Source organism: Amblyomma mixtum, chromosome 8 (genome assembly GCF_055824585.1).
Source record: "Amblyomma mixtum isolate Tamu chromosome 8, ASM5582458v1, whole genome shotgun sequence".
Classification (NCBI taxonomy): Eukaryota; Metazoa; Arthropoda; class Arachnida; order Ixodida; family Ixodidae; genus Amblyomma; species Amblyomma mixtum.
The window spans coordinates 4,063,464-4,073,881 of record NC_143019.1 but is presented as its reverse complement, the minus strand read 5'-3'; the positions used below and the strand labels follow the sequence as shown (position 1 = coordinate 4,073,881).

Sequence of the window (10,418 nt, the reverse complement as noted above, 5' to 3'; positions counted from 1 at the left end):
GGCGTCAGCTGCCTCATTTCTTTCAAGGTTCATGTGAGTAGGAGCCCAAACGATACGCCGGTGAGCGGGGTCCCCGGTTTAGACGCTGTTTTGGAGAATGCGGTAGGCTAGATACGGTACCCAGCCCTGCTCGACGTTCCGACAGGCCCCTCGCGGGTCGGAAATAATTGTTTTTGAAGTCGGATCAGATGCAGCCAACGTAATGGCGAGCTCCTCCGCGTGTGTTATGTCGCGGGCTCGGAAAGTAAGTCCGTTCACTGTTTTGGATTGGTGGACGACTGCGGCCATGTACCATTCCCCATGGTGGGGCCCGGATGCATCCGCGTAGAATACGCCGGGTTTTGATCAATAGTGGCGGGCCAGGGCTTCCGCCCGCGCCAGGCGCCGGCCATTATGGTCCTCACGGTTCATGTTCGTGGGAAGAGGGCGCACGTGGAGGGCGCATCTCCACTGGGATGGAATACGTACGCGCTCTTCCATGAGAGTGGTGTGTTAGATGCGTAGTCGGGCAAGGAGGCCGTGACCCGACGATGTCTTCGAGAGACGGTGTATTGGTTGGTCAAGTGGGCTTCCCGGAGCTCCCGAAACGTGTTCACCATTCCCAGCCCCAGGAGGCGCTTGTTGGAGGTGTTCACGGGAGGTCTAGAGCCGGCTTAATAATTTTGTGGAGGATGACTTCGAGTGAAACCCCGTCTTGTTTCCGCAGGTGGAGGTATGGAGTCGATTTTAGAATTTGTGGTGTCCGGCTATCGCCGCCGCCGTCGTTAATGCGCATGCGCGCATTAACGACGGCGCATGCGCATGTGAAGATGCTGACAGTTGTGTCTCGGAAAGCTTCGACCCTCAGTCTTAACGGCGTGTCGGCAGCTCAGTGCGGCGCTGTCGCCGTACAGATGACCATCAACGGCGTCTTGGTGAACATGGAGTTGGACACGGGAGCGGCTGTTTCCGTCATGTCGAAGACGCAGTTCCGTCAGCTCTTTCCTTCGGCTGTTCTGGTGCCTACTACAGTTAAACTTCGTGCCTACACAGGAGCAGTGGTACGACCCCAGGGCGTCTCTTCGGTCAACGTGCAGCACGGCGACCATTCTGCAGTTCTTCCACTCTACGTCGTAGACCACAAGGAACCACCTTTACTGGAATAACACCATCTGTCGGGCTAGTTGGTTGCGATCCATATGTATCAGCAGCGCGAACACCACACAGGAAGAAGAAGGAGAAGAAGCGCTCTTTACCTTCTTCTCCTTCTTCTTCCTGTGTGGTGTTCGCGCTGCTGATACATATGCACCTTTACTGGGCCGGGAGTGGCTCCGCGCCGTCCGATTGGAGTGGGCGAAAATCTGGAACCTGAACAACATTACAAGGTCAGACACTCCTACTCATATCATCGTTCAAAAGAGGCTTGCCGCATTGCTGGCGAAGTACCAACCTCTTTTCAAAGACGAGTTAGGCACGATAACGGAAGAACGCGCCGAACTTTTTCTTAAACCTGGTATGAAGCCGAGATTCCTTAAAGCTAGGAATGTTCCGTTCGCGTTGCAAAAAGCTTTCGACGCTGAGTTGGCCAAAATGGAACAACTGGGAATTATATCGCCGGTTATGACGTCAGAATACGCTACGCCTGCTGTACCCGTAATCATGCAAGATGGTAGCATACGGATTTGCGGCGACTACAAGACGACCGTTAACCCGTGCCTTGACGTCGACCGTTACCTATTACCAAAGGTGGACGACCTGTTTGCAGCCTTGTCGGGGGGTAAGCATTTCTCGAAGATTGATCTCAGCCGGGCCTATCAGCCAGTGGTGATGTCTGAGTCCTCAAAACAATACCTCACGTTAAATACGCAAAAAGGATTGTTTGCTGTTAATCGACTCGCGTTTGGAATTTCGTCCGCACCTGGGATTTTCCAAAGAATAATTGACACCATGCTGAAGGGCTTGCACGGCGTTTGCTGCTACCTAGACGACATTCTGGTCACTGGTAAAAGTGACGAAGAGCATTTCACCAATCTGGAAGCTGTGTTAAAACGACTTCTTGAAAGAGGCGTTCGTGTCAAGAAAGAGAAGTGTTCGTTTTTCCAACAGGAACTTTGCTACCTCGGACACAGAATCAGCGCATAAGGCATCTCTGCAACGACGGAGAAGGTTGACGCACTACTCAAGGCTCCAGTCCCTAACAACAGGCAGCAGCTGCAGTCGTTCCTGGGAGTCCTCAACTTCTACGGCAAGTTCCTTCCTAACCTCTCAACGGTGGCACAACCATTTTTCAGGCTGCTACGTAAAAACGCCCCGTGGTGCTGGGATGAGCGTTGCCAGGAAGCGTTCATCAAGAAAAATGGCTGAGGCTTAGCTTAGGTTAGTTAAGCCTAGTCAGATGCGAAGCATATTGTCGCCGAGTTGCATATCGAGCACGCCGCTTGGCTAGACGTTCTTCACGCTCTTCATGAGTCTCTGTAGCACACCGCAACTTTTGCTTCTCATTCCAACGAGCAGCCCTGTCTCCAGGAGGCATCTCTATCCCGTGTACGCCTAGCAGAGGCAGGCGCACCCCCTTGTATACCGCCGCTCCAGCATCACGTGTTCACTATAGCTCACCTAGCGGCAGAAGCAGGAAACACATTGGTCGCGACGCCTCGCGCTAGCTGGGGCCCCGTTTCTCCTATGTCGTTACGTCACGCATCACGTGGTCCTCCTTGGTCGCGATGCCTCGCGCGACGGCGCGAGCTGGGCCCCCGTTTCTCATCTGCTGTGACGTCACGCACCACGTGGTCATCCTTGGTCACGACGCCTCGCGCGACGGCGCGAGTTGGGCCCCCGTTTTTTATCTGCTGTGACGTCACGCATCACGTGGTATGACATGGAGGTCACGAAAGGTCAATGGTAACGATACCGCCGCGCTCGAGGAGCTGGGTTGGGCTATTTTAGTATGCTTCGCATAATAAAGAGCTTGCTAGCGTCTCCGCCGATTTTGGCGCACTACGACCCGTGCAAACCGTTGCAGCTATCATGCGACGCATCGCACTATGGTTTAGGCGCGGTTCTTTCTCATGTTTCGGATGATGGCAGCACCAACGTTTTTGGATCCCTTTCAGTTTGAAAGCTGCGGTGCGCGGATTGTCGCCTTTCCGTTTCCTGCCGCGCGGTGGCGCTCGCCACGCTGTTTGCCCGACCAGAGTGGCCCTTCGCGTCTACGCCATCGTCGCCGCCGCCTGATTTAGAGCAGCCAGCAGATATCAGCATGGAAGATATCAGCTCCCCTGTTCCAGTTCTTGGCAGTGACGCTTATCTTACAGTATACAAAAGCTTCAAGCAAGGGTGCTTAAAGCATCCCACCAAAAAGATACTAGAGTTTACCAACATTGTAAACAAAGCAATCTCGATTTCTTTGAAAGAAGGTCCCGTTTTTGGGGACGTTTTTTGAGAGGTGTAGACGAGCTGGAATTGCAAAACGTTGCTCGGCTTGAATGTGCAGAGCATATGGCCACTTTTACGTGCCAAGTGCTGCATTTTGTCATAGTGACACGCATGCACTTCTATGCGAGAGACGTGAACCGTCGGCTGGAGAACAGATAAAAGGTTGTCATTGCAAATAAAAAAGCTCGCCTTCTGTAGCCATTCCCTCCGTGCTTCCGACTTAGTGTGTGTGCATTTAATGCTTGTCTGTGTTCAACGAAATTAACATTCTAAAAATGAAAGTGCAGGACGCTGCTCCCGTCTGTGCGATAATTGCAAATAAAAAGCTCTTCTATAGGTTATTCCCTTCCTGCAACCAGCTAAGTGTGTCTGCATTTATACTTGTGTTCACTGAAATTGGCATTCTAAAGAACGTGCCAAAAGCTGCTCGTTTCTGTGGTGCTTCGTTGATAATATAGCGCGGAATTTCGTGACTGATCTAGAAGCGGAACATCGCTAGTTTTAACCTTTCATTAATGTTTCGTGCATTCTCCCGAAGAAATATTGATAGCTTTACTCCAACAGACGCATATCATCAGCGCTAAACATCGCAAACGCGATGCGATAAAGCGCAATGCAAACAATTGTTTTTTTTGCGAACTTGCATCAGCCTGCTCTTTATCTCAGCCTTACTAGCCAGGCGAAACATTTCTTTAACCATGAGACTGAAGTTTCAATGTGACAGCTCTAAAAGTACAGCAAATTTGAGTTCGACGTGTTCGTTCCCAATGTTATCGCGGATGAGAACGGGCTGTCACAGCCAACGTTTTTAGATCCCTAAGGGATCTAAAAACGTTGGTCACAGCAACTGCCAAGCGCGAGCGCTCCGGCGGCTCCGGGCCGACAGCGACAGCAGCGCCGCGTGGTGAGAGGAAGCGGACGGGGGCCGCTTTCTCGGGCGCGGCCCGGGGGTGCTTGCAAACTGAAAGGGATCCAAAAATGTTGGGCAGCACAAAGCCAATCGCTTTCGCGTCGCGTACCTTGACCGATGCCGAGAAGAAATAGAGCCAGCTTGAGAAAGACGCCCTTGCAATAATATTTGGTGTTAAGAAGTTTCATTTCTACATTTTGGGTCCTTCGTTCACATTAGTCACCGACCATAAACCGCTTCAAACAATCTTGGGCCCAAAAACCGGTATTCCGACTATTGCAGCAGCGCGTTTGCAGCGTTGGGCTGTGACGCTGTCAGCGTACCGGTATTCGCTTATCTTCAGAAAATCAAGCGAGAACGCTGAAGCCGATTTCTGTTCGCGCCTGCCGCTATCAGTGGTGAAAGACGAAACAGAAGAAAGAGAGGAAACTTTTTATTCATTGCGGTTGCAATCAATGCCAGTTTCAAGCCAGGCATTGCTCGAACAACAGCTCGGGACCCCTTGCTTTGTAGAGTGATAGATTTCATAAACGTGGGGTGGCCGGCTTCTGTGACTGAAAAAGATTTGAAGCCTTTTTTTGACAGACGCAGCGAGCTCACAGTTCACCAAGGCTGCATCATGTTCGGGATGCGAGTGATCGTGCCGGCAAAGTTGCGCAACTTGCTGCTGGACGAACTCCACGAGGGGCACCCAGGCATCGTGCGCAGCAAGCAACTGGCGCGCAGCTACGTGTGGTGGCCGTCCATCGAGGCGGACCTTGAGCATCGTGTCAAGGCCTGCGTAAGTTGTCAAGAACAACGTTCCGAGCCGTGCAAAAGCGCCCCTGCATCCTTGGTCTTGGCCAACAGCACCATGGCAGCGCGTAGATACAGATTTTGCTGGCCCCTTTTTGAACGCAATGTTTCTTGTCGTCGTGGACGCGCATTCCAAGTGGCCGGAAGTGTTTGTTATGCGCTCGACTACGTCGAACGCTACAGTTGACAAACTGAGAGAGCTGTTTGCGCGGTTTGGTTTTCCAGAAACCATGGTCACTGATAACGGTCCGCAGTTTACTTCCGAAGAGTTCAAGCTTTTTGTGAAAGAATTGGGCTGTCGTCACGTGCTTACTGCACCGTATCATCCCAGCTCAAACGGGCTTGCAGAGCGTTTCATTCAGACACTTAAAAACGCTCTTCGTAAGTCTAGCGGAGCGGACACATTACATCTGAGGCTTCACAAGTTTTTGCTTACCTATCGCAACTCGCCCCATGCGACAACAACTGAGTCACCAGCAAACTTGCTACTAGGACGACGGCTGCGAAATCGACTCGATGTTGTCAAGCCAGCGGTGGGAGGAAGGGTTGCATATAATCAGTTCAAGCAATCCGTGGCTCGCCCACGTCGTGATCGTGACATAGCAGTCGGTGACCAAGTGATGGCTCGCAATTATCGAGGCAGATCAAACTGGGTTCGTGGTGTTCTTGTGGGGCAGTCCGGCCCTGTGTCTTTTAAGGCCGATTCACACGACGGACCGTTCGCCCGCGGCCCGCGCACTACGTATTCATGCGTCAGCACATTGAGAGGCGCGCTGCCGGCCGTGAGTGGCCGTGGCCGGCAGCGCGCCTCTCAATGTGCTGACGCATGAATACGTAGTGCGCGGGCCGCGGGCGAACGGTCCGTCGTGTGAATCGGCCTTTACCGTTCGTGCTAACACACCCAGAGGCAGTTTCACCTGGCGTCGTCACAAGGACCAGCTGCTCGCGCGGATCACGGATCCGGACCGCGAGGCATCCAACCAGGAGGGAGACGAGTTCCTGGCGTTTCCACCAAGCGTCGATCCGGTGACATCCTCCGCCCCTACCACCAGTGGCCCTGCCGCTTCGCAAGCGTTCCAGACGGCGGGTGCAAGACGCTACCCGACCAGAGACCGTCGACCACCGGACAGATATAAAGCTGGAGATTAGCTTGTTAAATTATCCAATATAAAAGGGGAGGGATGTGGTGTCCGGCTATCGCCGCCGCCGTCGCTAATGCGCATGCGCGCCAATAACCCAATAAAAGGCCTGCGCCGCAACCTACGGGTGGGTTATTATCGGCCAGCCACGCACCGACGAACATGAGGGAATAAACGCAGCGTTCGCCCCTGGAAACTTGTCTGCTCCTTCGCATGAACGCGCGCGTCTCATGAACCACGCATCACAACAGAATTCGACTGGTTACAAATGCATGCGCCGGCCGCAAGGCCTCCTTACATCGTAACCCCCCACGCTTGTTAGAAACCAGGCGGACCAGGGGGCCCACCTGGTCCCCCACCTGACGGAGTTTGGCCAATGTTGTTTCTTACCGTCTGTCTTGATGCATGAAGAGCCCCAGTACGCGGACTTCGATATTTTCAGGAATTGGACTTGTCTCGAGAGACAATAAAAATTTTGGCTGTGCACTTTGGTGAGGGGCGTATGTGCACAAATTCAGACTTTTGGGTGGAGCATTGGAAGGCCCCAGTGGCGAGCATAACGGTCCACTATGGTCGCCGCCTCCTGCAGGTTGGCCTCAATGTCTCCAAGGGAACCCTGTGTGGCCCACAGGGTGATGTGATCGGCGTACAGCGCATGCTGCACACCGGCGGCAGCGCCCTGCTGGGAAGGTTGGCGCATCATACACAAATTGAACTACAGGAGAGAGAGCACCGCACCGTGGGGTGTACCCCTGGTTCCTAAATGAAAAGGGTCGTGTTCTTTATACTGGATTCGAATGTAAGATTGTCTGTCGGTTAAAAATTGCCGAATGTATTGAAAGGCGTTTCTGCCGCAGTTAGTTTGAGAGAGGTGGGTGAGAATGATATCGTGGGTAACGTTGTCAAGTGCACCCTTTAAATTGAAGGCGAGTACGACCTTGTCATTGTGAGGGCATTCGACGAGGTCGAGGACTTCCCGATTGAGTTGTAGCAAGACATCCTGTGCAGATCTGTGTGGGCGAAACCCGAACATGGTGTCTGCGAAAAGGTGTTTGGATTCCATGAACTCGGACAACCTGTCACGTACCATCGTCTCCATGAGTTTGCCCACACAGGAAGTCAGAGAGATGGGGCGGAGGTTGTCCGTGCTGATGGCCTTGCCAGCTTTAGGAATGAAGGTGACCAGGGCGGTCTTCCAGTCGATGCGGAGTGGCACTTCCCCAAGCCAGAATGAGGTAATGTAATTCAATAAAGACAGGTATCCCGGGTCGGGGAGGTTCGCTAACAATTTGACTGTAATTTTGTCCCGACCCGGAGCGGTGCCGCGTTTCATTTTTGCCAGGGCCGCCCTCAGGTCGTGGAGCTGGAACGGTTGATCCAGCTCAACGTTCTCAGAACCTGCATAAGAGTTCGCTGGCCCGCGGGGGTCCTCGGTGGTGCACAAGTACTGGTCCCGGAGCTTGCGCGCCAATTGAGTTGTGTTGCCCTGAAAGCTGTGTATTGCTCTTTGGAGGTGTTTTTGAGTTTCCGTGCGAGTTTGCGTTGGGTCAATAAGGGCGCGAAAGAGCCGCCACGTGTTCCGGCTGGACATTTGCCGCGCGGCAGTATTGCATCGGGCCACCCAGTTGGAGTCGGCTAGTTGGGCCGCATACTCAGCCGCTCGTTCAGTGAGCTCGGCGATGCGAGCTTTAAGTTTTCGGTCGTGCTTTTGCCGGCGCCACCGACGGACGAGGCAATGCCGGGCCTCCCAGAGGTGAAGCAGGTGGTTGTCCACATCCGAGACCGCCTCTGAGAGCTGAATTTGGGTTTCGGAGGAGCGAAGGCCAGAGACCAAATGTTGTGACCACGACTGTTAGCCTTGCTCATGTATGGGTGTGGTAATGTTATAATTTTGCCTGAACTTGGTCCAATCTGGGAGTCGGACTTGCGTTGTTGGTCGACAGTGCCATTGAGTAATCGTAATGGGGAAAGCCGATTTGGAAAGTGGGGAGCGCCTACACCGGGGTATCCCTCCATGCTCAGATTTAGAGGTGAGAGGTGGAAGTGAGGCTACCCCCGAGCCAGATACCAGGGGCTGAAGCTCAGCACCTAGAGGGGGGCAGCTGTCTTCGTCATCGTCAAGGTCATTTACTCGGCGGGACAATCTGGAGGGCCGACCAGATACGTCCTTAAGAGGACCGGTTCTGCGAGAAAGGCGGGTGTTAGTCGCGACGTGTTGAGCGATCATAGAGGGGATAGCCTCCATGACTCTAGCGATGAGGCGTTCCATCGCTGTCTCCAACAGGGTGTCAAATTTGGCATTAAGACGGGCTTCGAGTTCGGAAAGGGAAGGTTCCAGAGCCGGCGTCGCCGCCGTCTCGCTCTCCATAGCGTCCGTGTCGGAGTTACTAGGGGGAGGGGGAGCTGTTTTAGCCTCTAAGTCTTCAATTTTGGCAAGTAGCATCTCTTTTGTGCCCGGAGAGAAGCTACAATGTTGTGGAGCTCAGCGTGAGCCGCCGAGTGAGGGGGAGGAGAGAGGGGGTGGGAGGAGGAGGCAACCCTGCCTGAACCGCTCACCGGTTTGCCATTTTTGACGGCGTTGGCTCAGGAACCGGTCGCGCCATTGTTGTCTTGGGAGCGGGCTTGCTTCTCCTGGCCGCCGTGTGGGGGGAAGAGAGAGAGAAACAACTTTATTGCCATAGATTGGCGGGATTTACGGCAGGTGGGCTTGGTGTGGCCCCCAGGTGGGGGCGACTTCCTGGGCCCACGAAATGAGTGCCAGTTGGATGCTCTTGTCTGGCCTTCTGAGGAGTTGGTTCCATCCGTCTTCGGAGGGAGCTGGCAGTAAGGTTCGAGGGGGCGGATTTCCCGCGCAACCCCAGAGGATGTGAGCCTGGGTGGCGATTTCTCCCTGGTAACAATTTTGGCAGACGGGGTCGTATTCCCCGTCTGTGATGAGTGAGTCTAGAATGGCTAAGGATGGAGTGTGTCTGCAACCTGCGGAGCAAGGTGGCTTGCGCTCGATTCAAGTCGGGGTGCGGAGGCGGGAACTGGCGTCTCATCTCTCTGTAGAGGTTGGTAATTTCGGCAAAGGTCTGGGGAGCCTCGGCAAGAGCGTCTGGGTCCGTGGGGCCGGCCGCCCGGTTTGTTAGTCCTCGGGCTAGTCGGTCGACCCCTTCGTTTCCAGAGTTTCCCGCGTGGGCGGGTACCCAGACCAGGTTGATCTTATGGTCGGGAGTGCAGCCGCGAATGATGCGTGTAGCGGGGTGGCAGATAAAACCTGCCGAGTAATTTTGTATCGCTCTTTTGGAGTCGCTGAGGACGTGTGGGGGCGGTGGTGGCACTTGACAGCTCTTGACGTCCTTCCCGCTGGTAGGCGTCTGCCGTTTTAAAGCATCGCTGCCGATGCTGCTTGGGTGACGTGGCTGCCTGCCCGTCCCGCTGGATGTCCCGCCCTTAGGGGCGGCTGGCTTGGTATGGCGACATTTTGCGTTGCAGGCCCGCGAGTTCGTGGCATGGCCACCACCACAAACCGTACATTTTGGCAGACACTCGTGAGGGGCCCGCACCCCCCCTTTTATGGGTGCCTGCTGTCCACACAGGCCACACTTGTCTTGGGTTGGGTTGGGGCAAGAGTCCGCCCGATGGCCGAAGTTCCCCACAAGCTGCAGGCCGGAATAGTGCGCAAGTATGGCTGCACTGTGACAATCTCGGAGTTGTAGTGCACGTATCGAGATCTCACCGTGCCGGGAAAGGTGAGCCTGGCCTTGTTTGAGGAGCCGAACTTGTGGATATCTAGTAAAGTGCCGCTCCTCCACTGCACGCAAGGTTGGAGAGAATCAGACGTCTCTTGGTTGGCTACCGTAATGACCCCATAGCAGACGTCCTCTTCATGTTCTTTCAGATGACCGGCGAGAGACACATCTCCTTTGGCGGATTTGATGGAAAACTCGCCTAGCGGACGGTCTTCGACGTGGGCGTTCGGGTTGGTAGCTAGGATCAATTTTGCTCCTTGCATAGGAGGAGGCTCAACTCGGCCGCCTTAGGCGCCCCGAGGAAAGCGCCGAACGCTGCACCGAGTTCGCCGTATTGAAAGGCGTCCCGGATGGCCAATGATTTCCGGGGCTTGATGACGATGACGAACTCGTCTTGGTTGAATTCCGGTAGAGGCTTGGGCCCCC

The 10,418-nt window shown here is 54.3% G+C and overlaps 1 protein-coding gene across 1 annotated transcript; it reads left to right on the top strand.

Annotated features, from left to right (window-relative positions):
* Nucleotides 1-4,608: 4,608 nt before the first annotated feature.
* LOC149331181 (uncharacterized) lies at nt 4,609-6,502 on the top strand. The gene is made up of 2 exons (XM_089555409.1): nt 4,609-5,105; nt 6,025-6,502. The coding sequence occupies exons 1-2, from the start codon at nt 4,944-4,946 to the stop codon at nt 6,253-6,255; spliced, it is 393 nt and encodes a 130-aa protein (XP_089411535.1). The 5' UTR covers nt 4,609-4,943; the 3' UTR covers nt 6,256-6,502.
* The last annotated feature ends 3,916 nt before the right edge of the window (nt 6,503-10,418 follow it).

Bases quoted from the DNA above. Each gene is read 5' to 3' on its own strand.
- LOC149331181 (XM_089555409.1), top strand. From the start codon at position 4,944: ATGTTCGGGATGCGAGTGATCGTGCCGGCAAAGTTGCGCAACTTGCTG. The intron at 5,106-6,024 runs GTAAGTTGTCAA...TAACACACCCAG, and splicing joins AGCATCGTGTCAAGGCCTGC to AGGCAGTTTCACCTGGCGTC.